At 36.5% G+C, this 25632-nt stretch overlaps 1 protein-coding gene across 1 annotated transcript; it reads left to right on the top strand.

The window, feature by feature from the left end:
• The first annotated feature begins 270 nt into the window (after positions 1-270).
• Positions 271-22732, top strand: LOC140148574 (sodium- and chloride-dependent taurine transporter-like). Its single transcript, XM_072170574.1, has 13 exons — positions 271-431; positions 8742-8873; positions 10669-10969; positions 13902-14040; positions 14562-14696; positions 15111-15214; positions 15751-15875; positions 17713-17825; positions 18253-18390; positions 20145-20247; positions 20348-20475; positions 21545-21706; positions 22149-22732. Exons 1-13 carry the CDS (start codon positions 290-292, stop codon positions 22152-22154), a joined length of 1728 nt encoding a protein of 575 aa, XP_072026675.1. The 5' UTR covers positions 271-289; the 3' UTR covers positions 22155-22732.
• The last annotated feature ends 2900 nt before the right edge of the window (positions 22733-25632 follow it).

Raw genomic sequence — 25632 nt, 5'->3', positions numbered from 1 at the left:
CAAACATTACAAATATGCAAGAAGCAGGTTCAAAAAAATGTACCTAATTCATTTAAAAAAAAGATAGTACATTTGTACATATTGGCTTTTATAAACCCCGTATGCAAAATGGTTTATTCCGATATAAGCACTGGATCTTGACAATGAAAATCCCTTCTAAGGCTTGCCTTAATATAACCGAGCAAAAAATGAGTAGAGCCTATATATATCATATCGTATCAGGTCATAGGATAATTGTTCTGCTTTAAAATCTATTCATGACTAAATGTACCACTGCATACTGTCAACTATGTCTTTGAATATTGAAGACGGGTTGAATGAAAGAGGTCATTGGGTTGGTCGTTTGGATTTCATTTTTTCGCTGATAGGACTTTCAGTTGGTTTGGGAAATGTATGGCGATTTCCGTACCTGTGCTATAAAAACGGTGGAGGTAAGTGCTATTATTTTGCTGTATCTTATTGAAATGTACTTTTCGCCTAACCAAAAGTAAGAGCGCTTTCTCGAGAGGTATGTGGGCGATTAAATTTGTAACTCGCATTACACTTTTTTGGCGTCTCCTTTTAGTCAGAGTACTGTAGTTTTTATATTAGTTAGCCTTGCTGTTAATTCTTTTGTAATCATTTAAAGCTTTGACCTAATGGTATTGATAGAGCTGAATATTCTCTACTTTGAGCATGACATAATCTCTTATTTGATGACATTGATCACTGCTGATGGAAAAATCGGTAACTCGCATTACGCAAGAAGGGCATGCCGATAATGTGCATATTTCAATTCTCGCTATTCGCAATAAGGGCGCCGCCAGCGGATTTGCGATGTAATCGTGATGTATCATGGGAAAATCGTGATGTATCATGGGAAAAGGTCGACATCAAGTCCGCGCAATACGAATATTACCATGCTATTACATAGGAACACGTGACAATATTTTTAGTTTGTCAATATAACGGTATTACACGCAAATCGATAGAGAAAAAATTAATTGTGCACATTTCAAATCACATTATTAAGTATTATTGAGTATCGATTCGCGTGTAACACCTTTATTTTGACAAACTAAAAAAATATTGTCACGTGTTCCTATGTAATAGCATGGTAATATTCGTATTGCGCGGACTTGGATGTTGACCTTTCCCATGATACATCACGATTACATCGCAAACCGCTGGCGGCGCCCTTATTGCGAATAGCGAGAATTCAAAAGTTCCTAAAAAATAAAGTGTTATTACCATTTGAGCTTGTGAAATACTACTACAGTATTTACGATACGTAACGTTATTTTGATTGCAAGCAAGACTCCCACAAGAGCATACGTTATTTTGATTACAAGCAAGACTCCCACAAGAGCAACGTTATTTTGATTACAATCAAGACTCCCACAATAGCATATGTTATTTTGATTACTAGCAAGACTCCCACAAGAGCAACGTTATTTTGATTGCAAGCAAGACTCCCACAAGAGCATATGTTATTTTGATTGCAAGCAAGACTCCCACAAGAGCAACGTTATTTTGATTGCAAGCAAGACTCCCACAAGAGCATATGTTATTTTGATTGCAAGCAAGACTCCCACAAGAGCAACGTTGTTTTGATTGCAAGCAAGACTCCCACAAGAGCATATGTTATTTTGATTGCAAGCAAGACTGACACAAGAGCGTACGTTATTTTGATTACAAGCAAGACTCCCACAAGAGCAACGTTATTTTGATTGCAAGCAAGACTCCCACAAGAGCAACGTTATTTTGATTGCAAGCAAGACTCCCACAAGAGCATATGTTATTTTGATTGCAAGCAAGACTGACACAAGAGCGTACGTTATTTTGATTGCAAGCAAGACTCCTACAAGAGCACATGTTATTTTGATTGCAAGCAAGACTCCCACAAGAGCATACGTTATTTTGATTGCAAGCAAGACTCCTACAAGAGCATACGTTATTTTGATTGCAAGCAAGACTCCTACAAGAACATATACGTTATTTTGAATGCAAGCAAGACTCACACAAGAGCATTACGTTAGTTTGATTGCAAGCAAGAATCACACAAGAGCATACATTATTTTGATACGTTATTCCGTCTTACTTTGAAATATATTTGATATCATCTTAATCAGAACAAAATTCTGCATAACATATCTGAAAATGACACAACATTTTGAGAAAAATAGCGCTATATAAAAAGGCCCGACTTTCCCGTGTTTACGTCCGACTGCTAACCGCGTTTTGACCTCGTGTGTTCATGCGCTCATCATCGTAAACATCAGTAGATTTCTTGTTGACATTGGGGGATGGAGTTGGGAAAAAATGCTTGAAGTATAGTTAATCCAGCACCTTTTGGCAACAGAATAAGTTAATGTTACGCGCGCGAAAAATTTAGCTATTTTGAAGCTAAACTGATGAAATATGGTGTAAAAGTAGTATAAATGCGCGCGAAGCACGCGAAAATGTGCACTTTTGGGGCTAAAATGGGCAAATATTAGGTTAATTTGGTCCGAAACCCATTATCAGGTGTCTACATTGGGGGGTGATTCTGTGGACCACCCCCTGGCAAAATATTGCCCCCCCCCATCCCCCCGGCCCCCGGGATCTACGCCTATGGTAAACATCACTCAAATGTTCGCGTTTTCTGTTCAAATTAGTAGAGATCACATTCACAAGTTCTAGCAAAACACGATTTTCAACACTAAAATTGTTAATATTGTACCGATTTTGCACAATTTTTATGCAAAGTTGGGCCTATAGATGATAAAATTTTGCTAGAAACCGCTTCACAAGCGGATTTAGTGGTATTAACCCCTGAGTCGGTCATTTGGGCACCAGGGGTCCAAAGGCTCCGAAGTAGACGGTAAAACCTATAAATAGCATCTACAAGGGCCCGATATAATGGAAAAAGAATAAAGTTAACTGATCCAGACCTCAGCACTCAAGCCCTCATACATTCAATCAGTCTATTCATTGAACTTGAATGCAATAGTGCACCTTTATTTTGACCAGCAAATTTATCCACGGCAGAAATTGCATTTAATATATATTTAGAGCAATCGGGCAACCTGAGATACCTTTGTGCAATCTTTTTACAAAATTTAGTATTGTTTTAAATTTGGTTAAAAAAAAATATTTCATACATTTTTTTATATTTAATTTTATTATTTTGGCTGCAACTTATTACAAGATTTGCTAACCCTTGTAGGTGCAATAGGACACGATATCAAGAACAAATAGTCCAGTAATATTAACGGCTTAGTTCAAAATCCATAAAAATATGAGTGCTACAGTAAATTTTAAATATTGGTAACCATGACAGACAGGAGAGGAAAAGGGAAGAAAGAGAGAAGGAAAAGAAAATAGGAAAATAGAGAGGAAGAGAGAGAGAGAGAGGGGGGGGGGGGGAAACGAGTGAACAATAGCTTTTCAAGTGGAATATTAAGTTTTAGCCTTGGTTTCTAGGCTGACTAATGTAAAAAATAGAAGAATGCATTTCATTGTCAGGCACACATGACAATAGGCATTGATGGATACCTACATGATTTGCACTAAAGAAGGAACCAAACTCTAACTACATTTATCTATATCGTCAAATATTTTAAAATATTTTATTCTTGGATGACCTTGTATACACTGTGGATATCTGTGGATATACTTAGTGACTTATTCGCCGTATACATAGTGATGTAACAGGATGAGATACAATTTTTGAGTATATCACCCGCAACTGTAACTGTGCATCGCACCATTAGGCCAATCAAAATAAAAAATCACACACCACTAATTGCACCAGAAACAATTTAATCACCATTCATTATAAAAAAGTATATTAAAGAACATATTAAAAGTCCCATCAAAGTAGTGGAACAGTGCCTAATTTGCATAAATCCAAAATGAAAGCTTATGCAGGGGTGAAATTTCAAATTTGGTCAATTGTTGTTAAAAACCATACCAATGTATTCCTTTCGTCATAAGCATTCAGAAAAGGTATGGTTTGACCTTTCTCCGATATACATTTCTTGAGTTATGGGGGAGAATGGCCAACTGTCAAAATTTGGATTCCACAGGGGGATAAAAATTGAAAAATGCTCTGATTTCGATAAAAATGGTTTCATATTGCTCCGCTTGCAGAAACATTACAATCCATTAAGCCCTGTTGACCTTGACTTGTTTTGTGATGTTACCTATGTAACAAAACATCCATAACAATGCAACTTTTCTCATTTTGATTTTTTTGGTCAAAAGTTGGAGTATATTTCCATTGTGAACGACTGTGGACGCGAAAATTTGACCTTTGATCTTTTTGCCTATAACTCAAAAACCGTATGTCGAAGACTGATCAAACTTTATTTTTTCTGAATCCTTATGATGAGAGTAAGACATTGGTATGGTTTTAAACAAGATTTGACCAACTTTGAAAATGCAAATTTATGCAAATTAGGCACTGTTCCACAACTTAAACCTTTGGGGACTTTTGATATTTTCTTTAATATAGGCCTATGACGGTGATTAAATGGTTTCTGTTGCAGTTAGTGGTGGATTAAGCCCTGATTTTCCGTAATTTGGTTGGCCTACATTGATTATCAAAGAATATGCATAAAGACCTGCTAATTCTATAGAAATATTTCCCATTATGCTGACACCACTCATATCTGTACAATTAGTGTCTTTGAAAAGAGCGGTATATTATTTAACACTTTTGTACATAATCTTGACCTGACTAGGTGGTTTTCACGTTACGCTTGTTCCAAAAATGCACAATTCTGAACCTGTAAAACGTTTATAGATATTGATGGTTCCTTGAGAAGCCTAGAAAGAGAAAGTATTAGTTTCTTCGTTTCAACGTACTAATTATATGGTCAAGGTCAAGAAAAATTAAGACTACTTTTAAATATTACTTAATTTATTAGTTTCTCGTTCTAATGAGAAAAGGCACTATACCACCCTCAAATATGTATAATGAAGGCTTAATTATCCTTTTATGCTGGCTTTTGTTAATAAATATATCAATTACCATAATGATGTGAATGTACTTTGGATAAAGATGTGAATGTACTTTTGATATATGCAGGATATGCAGGATTAATTTTGACAGTGGACACTACAGTAAAGCTTACGAGCTCTTTCTATGAACTTTTTTTGCGTGATATAATCTCGCCAAAATGTAATCCTTTTCAACAACTAAATTAAATATCATAGTCAGGAAAATACGTGACTTTTTAAGCCATTCAGATATAAAATACATTGGACAGCGAGTAGGCCTAGGCCTACCACTCCACAACACATCCCTGTTCCACAACATAAACCTCAAAATATTTTTTTTTTAACCACAGTATTTATAGTGCACTACGCAAAGGCACAACGCCTAGACGTTGATCCACAGGCCTCAGCACACTTTACAGGTTGTCGCTGACCACTACGGCCCCACATCATTCCGCAAACCATTTAACAACAATTCAGGGACTTTGCTGGCCACAGTTTGGGGTAACATTGGTTCAATGTTGGCATGGCTGGCCCAACATTGATGACGACAAAATGTTGGAAGCAATTTGTTGGATCAATGATGGGCCAATGTTAACGTTTGGCCAATGTTGGTTTAATGTTGGCAGAAGGTTGTCCCGGGAGAAACATTGGATTAGCATCGGCAACATTGGTTTGGTTAATGTTGGGCCAATGTTGCCTCAACGTTGGCCGTACGTTGGCAGACGGTTGCCCAGGGAGCGACATTGGTTGGATCAACGTTGGCTCAGCGCTGGCCTTACGTAAATGTGTACGGTAATGCAACGTTAGGCCTATGAGCAAAAAGACGTTGCTCTAACGTCAGACAGCCAACGTTGGCTAACAATCGAAACATGTGGGACCAACGTTGGGCCAACGGATCATTGCTATCTAGGATGTATGTGGATGAAAGGGGAAATTAGTCCCTTTATTATGAAACAAAAATAAAGCGTGAAATTGCTCCCTCTGATAATAAAGGACATGTCATAACAAAGGATTCGTTTAGCTTAAAGAGTAACTATTATGAAAGACAGAGATAAAATGAATTTATTGCGTCTGATATCACTGTCAATTACGATCATTGATTGGTTTACTCAGGTTAATAGCGCGTAAAAGGTAGGCCGATTTATCTGGTGCCGATCGGAGAAAAGGAATAGCATAAAATGGCGAAAAATTACGTACTTTTACAAGGCAATAAGCAACTTTTCTAGGCATTGTTGAGATGGTACCTTCGTGAAAGAAAGCTTCCTACTATAAAGACCTAACTTTTGAGATGGTTTGTATGTTTAAAGGTGCAAAATTAACAATAAGGCGCCCGATTATACCGCCGCGTTCAGCAAGTCTATGAATGGCCAAGTGGACCAAAAACGTGTAAGATTATACGTGTAACCTTACACGTGTAAGATGGCATCTTACACGTGTAAGATTCCATCTTATGCGTGTAAGATCGCATCTTATACGTCTTAGAATCTAGCGGGATGCTTAAATTGACGAATCATATATAAAGAATCCATGTTTAAACCCCCAAACAACCTATCATCTTACACGTATTCATCTTCGACCAATGAAATCTCACATAGCATTTCTTATACGCGTATGAATTGCCTATTAGGGATGGACGGTATTCTGTTTTGACTGGTACGACGAGTGTCGAATAATCTCAGCCTCGATATCGATCTGCACCGCGGTAGTTATCTCAAACGTTATTATTTTACCATCACCTCTTGATATTTTGATATGAGTATTAATTTACTCAGATAACTGATAAAGTAGCCAAAAAGTGAGATAAATCGGGATGTGACCATGACGGACCAACAGTAGGAACAATTCCTGACAGAGATTCGTCATAAAATACTGGACATTGCAGCACTCATACAAATTAAGAAAATGCCTCGTTTACGATTTTGGTGACGAGCTCTCCTTATCCTCGGTACGCCGCCAATAATATCACGTATCGTCCATCACTAAAATCCAAATCTTACACGTATAAGGGCGCACACCACTAAATAATCGTCCCATTGAAATACACGGGAAAATACAAGAAAGTAAGTTTGTTTTTCTACCCCATGTAACAACATTTTTAATATTTTGATCGAATCAACGTCTTAAATAAAGATTAAACTTTTATTTAAATATGATTTTTTGGGACAAGTTGAGACAAGCTTAAAAGATACGAACTCCTGAACAGCGCCATCCCGAATTTCAGCCGACACTCTCGCCTCCTTACCAGTTCCGGCCATGATATTGTTCCGAGGGCCTATTGCCCATGTACATTCGATTCGGAACATTTTCTGAACAGATTTGTAATGTTGAGCTCCTATTCTATCGTTTTTATCAAAACAACCAAGAGTCACTCAAATTTGGTTCCCTTGGGACGCCGATATATTTCGCATAGGCGCTATTTTTTACCGGAACTATGAAGGGTTACACCAAATGCGGAAGGATTTAGTGTAGTGCACTCATAAGAAGTCGTGGGTGTTACAAATCACAAAACGTCTTTACTTATTATTGGTTGAAGTTTGTTACGCGTGAGATGATTGGTTGTTTGTGATTTCTTACTCTGTGATTCGTCAATTTAAAAATCCCGCTTCATTCTTACACGTATAAGATGCAGTAAGATGCAATCTTACACGTGTAAGATGCAATCTTACACGTGTAACCTTACACGTTTATCTTACGCGTTTTTTGGACCACTTGGCCAATCATACCCACGACTTCTTATACGTTTAAGATTTGGATTTTAGTGATGGACGATACGTGATATTATTGGCGGCGTACCGAGGATAAGGAGAGCTCGTCACCAAAATCGTAAACGAGGCATTTTCTTAATTTGTATGAGTGCTGCAATGTCCAGTATTTTATGACGAATCTCTGTCAGGAATTGTTCCTACTGTTGGTCCGTCATGGTCACATCCCGATTTATCTCACTTTTTGGCTACTTTATCAGTTATCTGGGTAAATTAATACTCATATCAAAATATCAAGAGGTGATGGTAAAATAATAACGTTTGAGATAACTACCGCGGTGCAGATCGATATCGAGGCTGAGATTATTCGACACTCGTCGTACCAGTCAAATCAGAATACCGTCCATCCCTAATAGGCAATTCTTACGCGTATAAGAAATGCTATGTGAGATTTCATTGGTCGAAGATGAATACGCGTAAGATGATAGGTTGTTTGGGGTTTAAACATGGATTCTTTATATATGATTCGTCAATTTAAGCATCCCGCTAGATTCTAAGACGTATAAGATGCGATCTTACACGCATAAGATGGAATCTTACACGTGTAAGATGCCATCTTACACGTGTAAGGTTACACGTATAATCTTACACGTTTTTTGGTCCACTTGGCCATTCATACGTGGGTGTTACAAATCACAAAACGTCTTTACTTATTATTGGTTGAAGTTTGTTACGCGTGAGATGATTGGTTGTTTGTGATTTCTTACTCTGTGATTCGTCAATTTAAAATCCCGCTTCATTCTTACACGTATAAGATGCAGTAAGATGCAATCTTACACGTGTAAGATGCAATCTTACACGTGTAACCTTACACGTTTATCTTACGCGTTTTTTGGACCACTTGGCCAATCATACTAGTCATCATCACGACACTTGAAAACAAACCGTGCTCGAGTTTAATTGACAGATGACGTCAGACACGATAAATTCTTTTTATCTCTGTCTTTCATTATATAGTATTGAATTTTTATTTCACGCTCTATAAACATAAATTTACTTAAACTTTCTACACAGGAGCATTTCTTATCCCATATTTGATATGTCTTGCTGTTGGTGGAATTCCGGTGTTATTACTGGAATTAGGACTGGGTCAGTTCACGTCTCAAGGAGGAATAACGTGTTGGAATATCTTACATGGATGGCAAGGTATTACATTATTAACAAAATCTCTTTAAAGATGACAAGTTATCATTACCGGAATGGTGGTTTTTATGCAATAGTTTGAAGTAATCGCTAATCTGATGGCATAACTTATCCGAATTCCATTGTTTTTAATAGAGATGTCTCACGGCGGTGTTCCTTTGTATTATAATTTCTTGCAAATGTCAGCAGAATTGTACTCTCTTAAAGTCTCTTTCTATATCATACCCTGAAAGAGTGATTTTTACTCTCTTAGGAGTGGTTTTCACTCCTCTATAGGAGTGATTGTTACTTTTTTGAGTCATTTTCACCCTTCTCTCACTCTTTTGAAGAGACAGCTTTTCACTCGTTATATCAAGAGAGTGCTTTTAAAGGGACATTTAAACAGCCTCCCCCCACCACACACACACACACACACCCCCACACACCCCCACTTTTCTCAAAAACATATTTTTATACCCCCGGAAACCTCTGGCTGCAATAATGTTTATTTACAAAAAAAATTCTAGCAGATTAATCCCTTGAGCAAAGATATCGTCAAATTTGAACTACGTTCTGGTGTAACAGAGCATAATTCAACACAGTGGCATATGAACATGATGGAGCAATGTAAATACACATAATCATGCATAACTCGCAAACGGAAATTTGGAATCAACTGACATTTTGGAAATATAAGCTTTTTCCGTAAATATCTACTGAAAAATATGCTAGGATCACGAAATACTCCTTTCAATGTATGGCAATTTTTGCATTAAACCTAAATACGTAAGACCAAAAAGGATTCTATATACATGTAAGGGGAGACCGTGGATCTATCAAATAAAACGAAACAAAAACGCACTTCGTCGTTTAATGAAGGATCAATATGTTGTTAATAATCAGAGCAATATTACTTTTAAACTTATTTGGAGTGGGTCGTAACCTACCAGCAAACACAAAAATGTTTTTTAAAAAGGTTTTAAACAAGTTATATTTTGGGTTTTGGTTTAGGTAAAAATGTTTTAACAACATTAAATATCTGGTTATATAAAGGTCATGAAAACGTTTTAAAACGTTTTGTATGAAAACACACTACAACAATATTTTTAAAATGTTTTCAAAATGTAATTGGAAACTATTTTTTGAAAACATTTTTTGCCAAATATTTTGTCTACACTTAAATAACATTCTCTTAAAATATTTGCAGTAGGTTACTTAAAAATGTTATGAAAACGTTATACCATTTATATACCCTTTATACCGACATTTAAACGTTTTCTGACAACCTTTTATAAGCTTTTGCGAATGATGTCGAAAACGTTTTTCTAACAAAAAATATATCAAGGCAACCATTTTATTGATGTCGCCGTAAAACGCTCAAACAAACCACCAAATGGCTCCAATTGACCGATCATCTATACGCGGATTTAGGGTTTCTCTACCGGAAGTCAATTTATGCCGAAATTCCTTCCCACACTGCAATAAGCGTTTTGCATAACAATAAACACAGTTCGGAGGTTAATCAATATTCTTTGTTATGCAATACCGAATACGCATATTGCATTGTGGGAAGGAATTTCGGCACAAATTGACTTCCGGTAGAGAAACCCTAAATCCGCGTATTGCGCTCGTTGTTACTGTATACTATACCAATATCCGAGGGTAGGGATAGGCCGTCCATCTTCGAGGTAAGGGGGACTTGATGAAGCCCAGGTACATGTTGTCGTCCATTTTTAAAGCTATTTTAATATTATGGGTATAAAACTTTGTTTTTGTATTATATATAATAGTGGTTTTGACTTGTTATTTTATGTACCAGGAATAGGTATTGCTGGCATCATAGTTTTGAGTTGGTTAAATTGTTACTATAATGTCATCCTTGCCTGGGCTATCTACTACATTGGACTTTCCTTTGCTAAACCTTTACCATGGTCCCACTGCAACAACGAATTCAACACAGAAAAATGTCTTGAGCCAGAATGGATTTACGGGAACGCTAACTCGACCTCTCTGGAAACATGCGATGTAAACCAAACGGGAAAGGAACTCAAGCAAGTGTGTTTGAATGGAACGCTCACAAATTTGAGCGATTTTACCCCAGCTGTAGAAGAATTTTGGGAGTAAGTATTAATAATTGATGTATTTGTTTAGAAATATAAATAGCCAAAATTACGATTGGTAGATGGGGAAGGGTATAGATGGGATTTTATCGATTTTGCGATAATTGATTTCAACATGCCAACTCCACATCTAGGTGATACGGATACATCAAAACATTCCCTAATGGCCAATATTCTGGTAGCGTATGTTATTGCATACTAGACTGCTTAGCTAAAATGCCTTTGTTTCCATGGCAACTGGTTTCATGTTAAAATATTGTTAATGACAATTTTCAAAAAGTTTCCAAAAAATACAATCCAAGTATTGTTAAATTTTTGATACAGGCATAAAATATATTTCGTAAATTCATTTTATAAAACCCTAATAATAAAATCATTATCTAATTGTTTTTCAAATACCAATTGCGCGCAGGATCATTCAAAGTGTGGAATTTTAGACATTATTTTGTATTGTATCTATAAAAGTAATGATGATAAGTACATACAATTATACATTTTTAGAAAGGCAATAATGCAAGAATTTCAAATAGTTTGAAAATTTGTGTTCTAAAGACACAAAACTAGTAAATATTTTCTCAACTTTTAGATTTTTTTCTTCGTTTTAAAAATACTAGTGCACCTGTAGCTGTAATGGCCCTGTAGCTATTAGGGCACCAGCTACATGATAGAAATACTGCTTGACCCCTGATGACCCTTTTTGACTTTATGACATGTTCCTGACATATCAATGATTCTTTTTACCATTTTTAAGCCCAATGGACATACTCTAACATTTGACCATATACGACTTTTGACCTTGAGTGACCTCGGTTTGATTTTGTTCATGCTTCCGTGATATAGAGAATACTTTTAGCCAGATTGGGCGAAGTTTGGAATTTTGACCCCAGATGACCTTTCACCTCGGATGACCTCGATGTAATTTTTTTCATGCTCCCCTCATACGAAGGATTCCACCTACCAAGTTCAAGCCCAATAGGACAAAGTCTAAATTTAGCCCCTACATTACCATTAACCTCGGTTGACCTCAAATTTGTTTTGCACATATATTCCCCTCATATCAAGGATCCGACACACCAAGTTTGAGCCCGATAGGACAAAGTTTAAAATCCATGACCTTTTGCCTCGGATGACCTCCATATAATGTTTTTCATGCTCCCCTCATACGAAGGATTCCAACCACCAAGTTGGAGCCCGATCGGACAAAGTTTGAAATTTGACCCCCTCCGTAATGACCTTTGCCCTCGGTTGACCTCGATTTTATTTCGCGCATACATTTTGAAATTTTGACCTTTGACCTCCGATGACTTTTAAACCCACCCGGTCAACATGCTTTTCCCGTTAGCGATCTATATCCGAAATAGCGCATCGATGCGTCGAAACGCAGTGAAACGCATAGCCGGACACACAGACAGACAGCGCTTATTATTTTATTAGTATAGATACATTAAAATATCCACAATTTTGGTCAAAATTGAAAAAAAAAGGCAAATTTTATATCCCTTTATAACCCATATATTTAAAACGAAAAAAATTCTAAACTTTGAGAAAACCGTTACTAGTTTCGGTAAAAGTTAATTTAATTTACCAACTCAGTCTGATAATAATAATAATAATAATAATAATAATAATAATAATAATAATAATAAAAATAATAATAATAATAATAATAATAATAATAATAATAATAATAATGATAATAATAATAATAATAATAATAATAATAATAAAAATAATAATAATAATAATAATAAAACAATAATAACAATATTGAATGACTTATTTTCGCGTAATAGAAGAATGTATTGTACTCGATAGAAAAATATTGCACTCATCTTCGCACTCGATAGAAAAATATATTCTTGTATCACACTCAAAGCCATTCAATATAATATATAAAAATATTCATATTTGAATTCGTCTCGATTATAAAAATGTTTAATAAATTGGAACCAGCACAGAATTGTAATGTATTGTTTGCCGAAGGACAAAATTACAACCACGCCTTTTGGAATAATTTTATGTTTTTATTTAGTATATTTGAGCAACAAAGATGTTGTAATGGACAAACTAAGGTAAACCTTTTAAAGCAAAATGTTCGATGCTACGTTATTTTAAAAACATACATTTTGACATTTTCTTACCTTCGAAAAAAAAATCGGCAGTAACTAAATAACTAAAATCAATTAGAGAATAATATGGACGGATTGGTTGCTAGGTTGCTGGTTGCAACCAGTACTGATATAATTCACCATGTTCACGCTTGTAATTCATCTCTGCTATCAATTAGGCTATACAACATGAATTTGAGTGACAAATGGGTCAAATTCATCAGACAATACCTCATATTGTCAGTTATGTTTGTACATTTCAAACTGACAATTGTAGTTCCATGACAACCAGCCCCCATTTGCTATCAACAAACATTTGCATGTGCTGGTATTCATCTTGGCTTTATATGTCGACACGAAGTTGTGAATATATGAAATTAACATTGGTTGAATTAATAAAATTTGATATGTTTCACATTAACCTGCCACATTTTATCATATAACCTGTTGCCATGGAAACCAGAATAAGTATATTATGACAAATGCATAGCAGAAAATGTTCATTACACTTAAACGAACATTATATACAATTTACATTTTAGTTTTATTTGACAAACAGGGTAAATAAAACATTAAGGAACTGGTAGTGAATCTTGCGCTGTATGGATAAACCTTTTTAGAGCATTTTTTTGCTTGTCCCCTGGTAATTACTGTTTATTCCTCTCCTTGAATTACGGTTGTAAACATTGTAATTGCATTTTTTACAAATCAAATCACAAGTTGTTCTGTGCAGTGATGGGAAGCCCAAGTCGGGGGATGTCCCATCACATCCCTTTCTCTCATGACACCACCACTAATTCTGTTCTTTTTACCATATGATACAGAAGAAAGATTTTACAAGTTCACCTGTCATCCGGCATAGACGATGTGGGCACCATAAATTGGCAACTGATGATAAGTCTTATTGTAGCCTGGATTATTGTCTTCTTAATCATCTGCAAAGGTGTCAAAAGCTCAGGGAAGGTAAAATAATTATTATTTACCTGCGTGGTTTTGTGACCAATTTTTTTAACAGAACGACTGCGCCTCCAAAATAAACACCTTGTCGACAATGCATTAAAGACCCATTCAGTGATCCCAGCGAAAGTGTAAAAAAAAAAGTGTTTATAAATTGCTTAAAAGTGAAGGATAAGTCATTCAAATTATAATTTGGTATTTTTTAAATGAAAACAATTTGGCACAAAAAAAACCCAGAAGAAAACAGCAGTATTGAGTTGAAGCCCCATTCAAATACATGTAGCTAATTTACATACTGTCAGTATATAAATTACAGATTCGTATAAAATGCATAATTCTGTCTTAAATAAAAGGTCTGGTTTAAACTAAAAATTTGAATAAAAGTGCAATTGACCCACGCCATGCAACAATCGAGTTTCTTTTACAACTGTTGCTAGAATAAAGTAAAAAATCAAATTGAATAACACAGTGCCTTTATTTCAGCTCAACATCTGTTAATTTTTCAATTTCAATTTTTCTATGAGCAGGTTGTGTATTTTACTGCGACGTTTCCCTATGTAATTATAACTATTATTCTGATACGGGCAGTAACGTTGGAAAATGCATTTGAAGGCATTCGATTCTATATGCGTCCCGATATTAGCAGACTCTTAGATGGTCAAGTAAGTTATCATTTTGTGCTCTTTTAAATCTTTAAAACAGATGGGCATTACCATTGAGTTTTTGAATGGTGAAATTAATACTGCAGTTGTTTGTGATGATACTACGTGACTACGCCATCTTTGCGTACGATCTGTCCTCAGAGACTAAAGTTAGAACCTAAGATATGGACTTAAAACACATAGAACATATTAAAGTTTGGCATAGCAACGGAACCGGCGAAGAATGAGGAATTGATGAGGATTTCCGAATATCACCATTTAGACGTTCTCTCAGCATTGCTGATCGTTAACCAAAAAACCGCGTGCCATGGGCACAATTATTAATTTATGGGCACAATAAATTACATAGTGTATGCTGGGACGAACTATCGTCACAAAACAGTAATAAACATCATTTCCACTCTTTTTCTTTAGGTATGGCTCGATGCAGCAACGCAGATATTCTTTTCTTACTCAATAGGACACGGTGCAATGCTGAGTCTCAGTAGCTACAACAAAAATAAGAATAACTGTATCAGGTTTGTGGTATAATTTTTTTTTAAATCGTAATGGTAACAATCGGGCTTGCAGGATAATGGGTGCGGGAATAAATTTCGTAATTTCCACATTGTGTTTCAGCCCGTGTTTCAGGTTTTAATACAAATCAAAATATCACTTTATGCAATATAATTTCCCTAGCTACATGCAAATTCAATGGATGTATCAGAAGAGAGCATATCCCTAGTTGGATACATTGGTTTATGCTCATTTACACAGCCTCCATACCCGTCCGATTGTGTCATGCTAATTATGCTAACCAGTTTCATTTGTACAACCGATCTTGTTTGGTTTGTATTTTGGGCTGCCAGTAAGCTGACGATAAAAGGGATTGTCCTGTGAATAGTATACTTGTACATCTTTGTCGCCATGACGGTCCTACCGCTCTAACCAGACTCATTGGCATCCAAGGAGCACGCAATATTGAGCTGGAGGTCAGAATGTAGTAGTTCGACAGTTTGCAAGAACTTCTATCATGTTAGTTTGTGTTTTATGTTCCCATTATTTCATCCTGCAGAGACGGGTTACTCTTTGCCTGCGTAAATAGTGGCACAAGCTTATATTCTGGCTTCGTCATCTTTGCAATACTTGGTTTCATGGCCGGACAACAAAATGTAGGGGTAGGAGAAGTGGCAAAAGGCGGTAAGTACATGTCAAAGCAACTAAAGATAATTTAGATAGCTTTCCTTCTGTGTACGCAGTCTGTAAGCTGAATTTACAATAGATCGCTGGGCCATTGCGATACATCGGTTTTGAAAAGCGAGATTTTGCAGAATATTGCGATGCATCGCTCGTCGCCTTTGCATAGGTCAGTCACATTATGTTAAATGATTATGCGAATCACACCAAGGACCTTTTCAGAGTCTGTATTGAGCATCGACGTAGCTTGCGATGCCACCACGGCATCTTCCTTCCGCGTAGTGTTTATACTCCTCTGGTCACATGACCACCCGGTGGGTGGTCAAGTGACAGCAGATCTTCATTGATGGTGCATTGATAGTACATCGTCAACACCAGGTAAATAATTATTTTGTTTACAGGGGGAAATGAATCAATAGAAATACGCCCTGCAGTGAAACATGTGGATATTTAATCACACCGTCCAAGCCACAGTTTACAAATCAGCTGCATTTATACTTCGTCATTGAGCGACGAGCCGCACGAGCGATTGGTATTTGGCCAATAAGATAGCTTGCTTTTCTCATTGCAACAAAATGAGTCTTATTGGCTAAAACAACCGCTATCACTCAGTGATGTAGTTTACATTCAGCTACAGGGATATCTTTCCAATTCCATTTAACAGTCAAAGTCTCACTATGTCTATAGAATTGACAGCCTCAGTGACAAATAGCATATACCTATTAGACAACATAGTTACATACATACAAGAGCTTATATATAAATGAGTTACAATGAGATGATTTGAAGTGATCGCCACTTGAGATAACTTTATTCTTAGATATAATTGGAAAAAGAGAAACATGTAGCGACGTTGTGCTACCAGTGGGTCTGAATTGGGCTAACCGCGACTTATGTGTGATGTATGGTGGTGTCACATGCTATTTGCATTCATACTTAGATTTTTGAATGCCCACATGTACAACTGGTCATGGGTAGAAAATCTTGAATATATCGCGTTTTTCTTGGTTTCTATAAAAACCCATTGTAAGGCTTGTACTTGAATATATGTGTTGAAAGAATATGGTTAGCTGCCCATTGAAAACGTTTAAATAAATAAAAATAAATAAATAAATAAATAAATAAATAAATAAATAAATAAATAAATAAATAAATAAATAAATAAATAAATAAATAAATAAATCTGATTTTATATGCGCGTAACATAAGAAATGACTCCTTCAAGCAGATGATGGGCTGCCGCGCATGCATAGTGGGGAAGGAACGTATCGATCTATAGTATGTTTTATACAGTAGCCTGAGTCGGAGTCCCTCCGCCCATCTTTCGACACTATTAAACAGGTCGGAACAAAATGGCCATGCGTGGCTGTTGAAGAACTAGTGGATTCGACCTACCAATGTGGGGATTTATGCCATGAAGATATCAGGGCGATGACACTGTGCCCTGTTGAGTGTGGGGTTTTTGAGTCTTGACTTCTGAGGTTTCTCTGATCTTACCGTTCCAAAAGTTATCCTCCTTGCCGAGAACTTCTATTGTCAGTGGTGTGAGAGGCCACAGACCAAAATTACTATAAAACACTGAAAAACAGTATAAAATCAGGGTAAAAACATCAAAAATGGGCTGAAAATAAAAGAAAACACGTAGTTCAGCTGAAAAGAGGAACTCTCACACCCCTGTATAGTCCAAACTGATGTCGTGTTTGTGATGTGATGCATGTGACCAGCAAACCCATGGGGGTAGTGATGGGGTGCTCAATACAGATTCTGAAAAGGTAACTTTTTAGGCTTATGTCTACGCGTTGCTATGGTCCTCATTCATATTCTTATCCTTCCTCTGCAGGACCTGGTTTGGCTTTCATTGCATATCCTGAAGCAGTAGCACAGATGCCTCTACCTCAGCTCTGGGCTGTGTTGTTTTTCATTACGATTCTACTTCTTGGAATAGATTCGCAGGTATATTGTGAAACAACCACATTAACAAAATAACAGCAACACCATCAACACGTAACACGACATGGGACTTTCGACAGATTGTATATAATATACAATGATCTGTTATCATCAGTTGACACAGGGCTCAAATTCAAACTTGCACAAAATACGGTTGAAAACCAACCAGAAATTATTTTGTTGACCCCTGTTGGCCCTAAATTTTTACCTTTGACTTTTTGCTTACAACTCAATAAGAGAAAAGAAGGTAGGTCAACCTATACTTTTCATAACGAACCTAAAAAGTTGATTTTGGGTATACAATGGAAGTGGTGCTTAATCATGTCAATGACCTATTGTAGCATTTTTCGTGCATTATTATTAACCCCATTGAGGGGTTTCTCTATTATTATGAAACTACTTATCAAATTACTTTATATCTGTTCTCTAGTTTTGTCAATGCGAAGGTTTCATCACCGCAATAGCAGACACTTGGCCGCGAGTTTTCCGGAAGGGACATCGGCGTGAAATCTTTGTTGCAATATATTGTTTTGTTTCGTGTTGTATTGGGATGTCAATGATCACCCATGTAAGTAACAGTGGTCTTTGAATGTTCTTTAATAGTATTGTATCTAAATTATTTATTTTATAAACTCTTCTATATTTTCGTGTATTTTTAGTCCTATAAGCATAATAAGAGACATGCATATGTCCGTCAAAGGAATTTTCAGCAAGTTGTTTGCTTTTTTAATGTACGAATATAATAACCCCAACAGCTTGTGACACATCACTACATACTGCAGTTACTGTCCGTTTTCCTATACACAATACACAGTGCTCTCACCATTGACGCGTAACCTCTACAAATGATGTATGTTGGAAGAATGGGCACTTGCCTAGTTAACATATCACTGTGTGAAAAATAACCAGCCAATATTTAACTTATTCTCCAAACTTCTAGCAAATATATTTCTCTAACATGACCTAAAATTACAGCTAGGTTAGATGTTCAGAAATAGTCGCACTTTTGTAAAATATGAGTGAGGGCAAGGCATAGCTAGCCAACTCCCCGTGTTAATTGAATGGAGATTTGACCGAAAATATTGGTATCGGACCGCTCACTTCTGAAGGATGCCACAAAAAAACGGTGCAAGCTACATTTAAACTATTCTCTGGCAATCATTATGATGAGTTTCTTATATAGTATGCCGAAATTGGGTACTGTAGGTGATTGACAAAGGGTCGCACTTTTGTGTTTTAGGAAGGATATGTAAACGACAGATAACACCAAAAATATGAAGAAATTATTTCCAAACCGTGTTAAGTCAACAATCATTATGTTGCTCATTTTCAAGAATGCTGGTTAACAAAAAGCAGGCCATTGTCTCATTTCGTGAACAAAGGTCCATACCATTGTTTCCTTGCGTTTCCTTTATAATCGGTTACCCAACTGAAGCTGTATTATAGCAGCTCATTGCTATATCGCACATATAAAACAGACACATGTGCACAGCCAGAGAAGATCCGATTTAATCAGTTGAGCTGTTTCAATGAGTGTTATCTTGGTTTAATAGCTTTTAATGGGGTTTAAGTCCTGCAAAGGTCGAGGTGAATTCTACTGTAGACATGACTGCATCATGATCTAATATTCATTTCATATGTTTCAGGCATGTCATGTCACAGTAGAAAGAATATGCCAAATCTATATTTTAATTCAGATACATACTAGATTGAAATTCACCCAAATGTACAATACATTTGGTACATGATGTCCCATTTATTGACCCGCCACTTACATAACTCTTTTATTACTCTATTATGACCAGCTTTTAATACCGGGCCCTTGTTAACGTTATAATTTGTTATAATTTGTATTCGGTTACTGTATTGCATTTGTCTTTCGCATAACGTGGTTTACACCTTGGTCTGGAGCGGACATTTTATAAATGAATTTAGAAGAGCAGCAACGACACCACTTGCATTACATTCCAGATGTTAAATCTACATCATATGCAAAATTTGAGGAAAAATGACCGAGTCAATTTTATTTTAGGGCCATTTTCTATAACTGGTCCTTACATGTAGCCCTATGGAGAGAGTGCCTGTTGAGGGCGCTATAACCCCCATTTTAGGAACAAAATGTGATTTTTAAAAAACTGACCCGTGCTAATTTTCTAAAATTTTCAGAGTATGTAGTTAGAACATGTAGAAATATAATCAAGTAGTTGCCCTACCTGCTCTTCTCCGAAAAAATAAAAGTCCTATACCTCAATGATAATGAAACCTAGGTGTTTATATTGTAGTGCTAACTGAACTGCAATTTTGGTTATTTTGTGTTTCTAGGGAGGTATTTATTTGATGCAGCTTTTTGACTACTATTCTGCGAGTGGAACAGCGCTACTTTGGATTGCTTTCTTTGAAGTCATGGCTATAACTTACTTCTACGGTATAATAGCATTTATTTTTTACAATCTATCTCTGTCGATGTCATAGATATTTTTTGTTAATGTTTGTAGTTCACTTATGATCCATCTATTTTAATACAGGTGGCAACCGTTTCATTGGCAATTTGAAATTGATGCTAACCATTGATACCAACTATCCCAAAATCTGGAGAATCCTTGAGAAATACTTGCAGATATGCTGGTTCGTTCTTACGCCTGTATCGATAGCGGTAAATATGACCATTTGATTTTGATTAAGTCAATGGCTAAGGTATATTTGCTATACTCTCCGCAGTTATGGATCATATTTGAGATTTTAAATATTAAATACATCAACAGACCTTTCTTCTATATCCCATCACGCACCATTCCAAGTCTGACATTTTACGCCTGAAGTTCCACCGTACAGCTATTCGGTCATACGATCCCACGGCACACTGCCGTATGACTTCCATGCGCACCACTTTATAACTCGATATTAAGGACATCAGCTATCATAGCTTGTTCATTTAGCTAATTAAAGTTACTGTGCGTAGTGACGTATATATTTTAGAAAAACCAATAAACGCAAAAAAGTATACAACCCGTTCCATTTTCAGAGCTTTTTCAGTATAAACCAACAACGGTCACTGGAGGGCGGCGGCCCTTTTTACGGTCTTTGCGTGCATCAATTGCACATGCATTCTAATTTGATGTTGACTAATCTGTCCGCTTCATTGTATTTATGCTTTCCGAATTTAAAATTGGTTCAAAAACAAATCTTTTGGTAGATTATGGACCACTATGTGCATATATCGACGTTATTTTCAAACTTATACTTTTTTCGTAAGGAAAATAGTCACATTGAATAAACCATGTGATACAAAGTGGTCAACGACTTGCCGCTGTTAGAATGGCAAGTTTATGTCAAAGATGTAAATAGCGATCTCTTTTTTTATTGTGCGAGGGGATCTCCAAACTCCGTGATCTATTCAAAATAATGAACCACTATGTGCATATATCGACGTTATTATCAAATTTATATTTTTTCAAATGAGGCTAAATTATCGTTATTATTTAGATCACCGTTGCTACTGCTGACACTGCAGTTGCAATGCATTGAATCACCCAAGTTTAAGGTCTCTTTTAAGTTTTAGTCATTTGGCCAAAGTTTTATCGTGTGAGCAAATTGTGGAAGTTAAGGATGGCATTTGCCATCTTCATAATTAAAATAGGTAAACAACTAACCAGCATTACAAATGACTGGTTTATGAAAAATAGTATTTCTTGTTGATCGTATAATTTTGTCCATTTATGCAGGTTATGTTCATTTTTAGTTTGATAACCCACGAGCGTTTGACATATCAAGGCTACGTTTATCCGTGGTGGGGATACGGAATTGGTTGGTTCATGGCTTTGTCGTCAATGGTCATGATACCACTATTCTTCGTAATTTCTTTCTTATCAAAGAAGTTTCGTGAGGTAAGTCTTTCAAACTATCTTTCATAATATTAATCAAAAAGATCAACTAGAAATACTTACTTTTTTGGGCGTTTCAAGTGGATCTGCTCATTTCCTCAGCCACGTGACGTGCTATATACACCAATTTACTTGCTACTTTATTGGAGCAGTAAATCATCATTTGATTGAGGAAAATGGCAGCCCAAGTACATTATTATACAACTTAAAACGTCACAAGTGTTTCTACTTTTCATTCTATTTTTGCACCAAGACTTTTCCTATTCATTGAAGTCAATTTACGATATTAAAATCAGTTCTGGCATTAATAATAGAATTGCACGGCATTTTTCTTGCTGCTTGACTAGTACTAATTTAATCGGTCTATTGCCATTTGGTCTAATATGTAATAACGTATTATTAGATACATTTTGCAAAAGTAATTTTGTTTTGTAATTTTTTACAGAGATGAACTGCATTGACGACGACTTATGACTTGTTAGACGGGTCGAAAAATACTAGTCAAGAACACCCCACCGTCGCGTCCTTTATGGCGGTGGGGATTGATTTTCCAAATTTAGATCATTTTGATTGAAAAATCCTATGAAACAAGAGGCTGCTTAGAGCATTAACGGTAATAATTTCTAATGAGGCAGGACCAAGGTCACATGATCGAATAGTTTCCACCGCAGTCAGTATGGTTCCGCTCCCTCCGCCTGTTTGTGTGGCGGGATCTTGCTACTGCCATAGACTTCATAGGGCTGTATTTCTATTCAATATACGTAATTTGCAAGCAGGATTTTGTAAACAAATGGAATCAGATGACGTTTTAATATGAAGGAAAGGATACATGGGACCTGAAATCTGTGCTACATAATATACGACTCCTTATTAACCAACTTAGTGGAGGGCAGTGTTCCGTTAAAATAAATGTCATCACGTTAACAGTTAAATTCTATGCTACGAAGGTGAAAGTGGACAAATAGAAAATACATACATATATAATTGGTCATATTGGTCAAACCTTTTACACCCGAAGTAACGAATAAAACTAGATCTACAATTTACTCATACTAAACAAATACTGTATGATTATCTTCATATCATTAATGCTTTAAAAGAGTAGCGAAGAGGATAACTGTTAACCAATGAAAGCGGTTAACCTGAATAATTTGAGCTTACAACTTCGTGAGTAGACACTAATGAATAATGTAGTTTATGGAGATGGAACAAACCTTTAATTACCTAATTACCTGTATTATTAGCTTTGTGGTGTAGTCTACCGCCCTAAGGAAGTTACAAATGGTATCCAAGACCTTGAAACCATGCTCTGGGAGCTGACTGCTACACCCTACAGTGGTATCCTAGTTGTAGGTGACTTTAATATAAACTGGAATTCCAATCACCCCTTGTTTCCTGAACATGCTAACTTGCCAATTTGGCAAATGCAAATAACCTCCATCAACTTGTTAATCAGGTTACTTGTCCCCGCCATTCTGCCATTAACCCCGAAGATGGTAGCATCTTAGACCTGCTGTTTACATCAAGACCGGACCGTATTTGCAACGTTGACGTCACTGATGGGCGTGGCAAGTCTTATCACTTGGGTGTGAAAGTTTGCAAAGCTAATAATGTGTCCTTTAAAAATTATCAAGGGGGAAGTTCAGCCATGTAAAAATCGAGGATATTATGCAAAATTAGTCCATTGCATACCCAATTTTAACACTGGCATCAAAACAAGAAGAGTTCATAAGAGTTTGTATGAAACAAATATAACTAGACTAAGCTGTGGTCTAACCCACGAACACAGCCGTGTTGTTACCCCTAATGACCTTTGACCCCAAAATATATGAAAACGGCCATAGACATTGGCTAATGTCAATGCATGGGTGCATGTGGCACCACTTTGCTATGTTACTTGTGGCAGAAGGGGCATTTTGAAGGTTTTTCGTCTCAGACCGGAAGTGACCCCTTAATGACATTTGACCCTAAATAAAAAAAAAATACCACATATGAATTGGGTACCCACAATTCATGTGTGAACATACCGTTACTGTCCTATGTTTTTCTTAGCAAATAAAAAATTTGACGGTTTTTCGTTTTATACCGGAAGTGACCCTTAATGACATTTGACCCCAAATAAAAAAATACCACATATACACAGGGTAACTACAATTTATGTGTGACCATACCGTTACTGTCCTATGTTTTTCTTAGCAAATAAAAAAAATTGAAGTTTTTTCGTTTTATACCGGAAGTGACCCCTTAATGACCTTTGACCCCAAATCTGTGAGGACCCCATATACACTGGGTAATAACAATTCATGTGTGCAAGTGGTGTCACTGTCCTACGTAATTTGTGGGAGAAGAAGCATTTTAAAGGTATTTCGTTTTATACCGGAAGTGGCCCCTTAATGACCTTTGACACTAAATAAAAAAATACCACATATACACAGGGTAACTACAATTTATGTGAGAACATATCTTTACTGTCCTATGTTTTTCTTAGCAAATAAAAAATTTTGAAGTTTTTTAGTTTTATACCGGAAGTGACCCCTTAATGACCTTTGACCCCAAATCTGTGAGGACCCCATAGACACTGGATAATAACAATATATGTGTGCAAGTGGTGTCACTGTCCTACGTAATCTGTGAGAGAAGAAGCATTTTGAGTTGAAATCACGTTTTTGACCTCTATCACCCCTGCGTGACCTTTGACCCCCACGAGTTTCATATGACATGTAGGGGCATAATCAATGATGGTTGTGACCAAGTTAGGTCAAAATCGGTGTAAGCATGTAAGTGCTAGAGCAAATGTAGTGGTCGGCAGAAAGAAGAAGAAGAAGAACTAGATATATTGCATCCTTAGTAAGGCTGCGAAGTCTAGCCGTGACCTTGAAATGACCTCTGATGACCTGGAAATGACCTTCACCACATATTTTGTATCATATCCACATAACGTATACTAATTTCCATGCAAATTGAACAAACTTTGCAATTTGACCCCTTTTGACCTTTGGTTGACCTCTGGTGACCTTGAAATGACATCCATTATATTTTGAATCATATCAAGATCACATACACTAATTTTCATTTAACTTGGACAAACTTTAGAACTTGACCCCTTTTGACCTTTGGTTGACCTCTGCTGACCTTGACATGACCTCCAATATATTTTGAATCATATCAAGATCACATATACTAATTTTCATTTCAATCGGACAAACTTTAGAATTTTACCCCTTTTGACCCCAAAACAGACCCCTCCTCCATGTTTAAGCCAAATCTGATTACAATCGTATATGAACATAATGCTAGAGCCCTTTTGGCATTATTCGGATGATCACAGCACGTAATATGCAGACAATATTGAATTTTAAAGTGATTTTCAGTGATCAACCATTTTTGTCCCCTGTATGACCTTGAACTCAAAATCTGTGAGGACCCCATAGACACCAACTAATGTCAATGCATATGTGTCAGTCGCATCTCTGTACCATAGAATCTGTAGGAAAAGAAGCATTTTGAAGGTATTTGGTTATGTGCCGGAATTACCACCTTAATGACCTTTGACCCCAAATCTGTGAGGACCCCATAGGCACCGGCTATAGCCAAGGTCAATGTATAAATCTCATTACTGTACCATGTAATCTGTAGGAGAAGAAGCATTTTTGGTAAAAATCACATTTTAGCCAAAATTACTCATGCATGACGTTTGACCCCAAAGGGGTCTGGTCAAATGTAAAGGCTGGGGTAGTGGAGCTTGTGCCCAAGTTTGGTCATAATCGGTCAAATAATAAAGGAGCTAGAGCAAATTATGTTAAATGTTGACAAGAAGAAGAAGAAGAAGAAGAAGAAGAAGAACTAGATATATTGCATCCTTAGTAAGGCTGCGAAGTCTAGCCGTGACCTTGAAATGACATCTGATGACCTTGAAATGACCTTCACCA

The sequence above is a fragment of the Amphiura filiformis genome, chromosome 3 (genome assembly GCF_039555335.1).
Source record: "Amphiura filiformis chromosome 3, Afil_fr2py, whole genome shotgun sequence".
NCBI lineage: Eukaryota > Metazoa > Echinodermata > Ophiuroidea > Amphilepidida > Amphiuridae > Amphiura > Amphiura filiformis.
The sequence above is the reverse complement of the archived record's forward strand: the minus strand, read 5'-3'. Positions and strand labels throughout refer to the sequence as shown.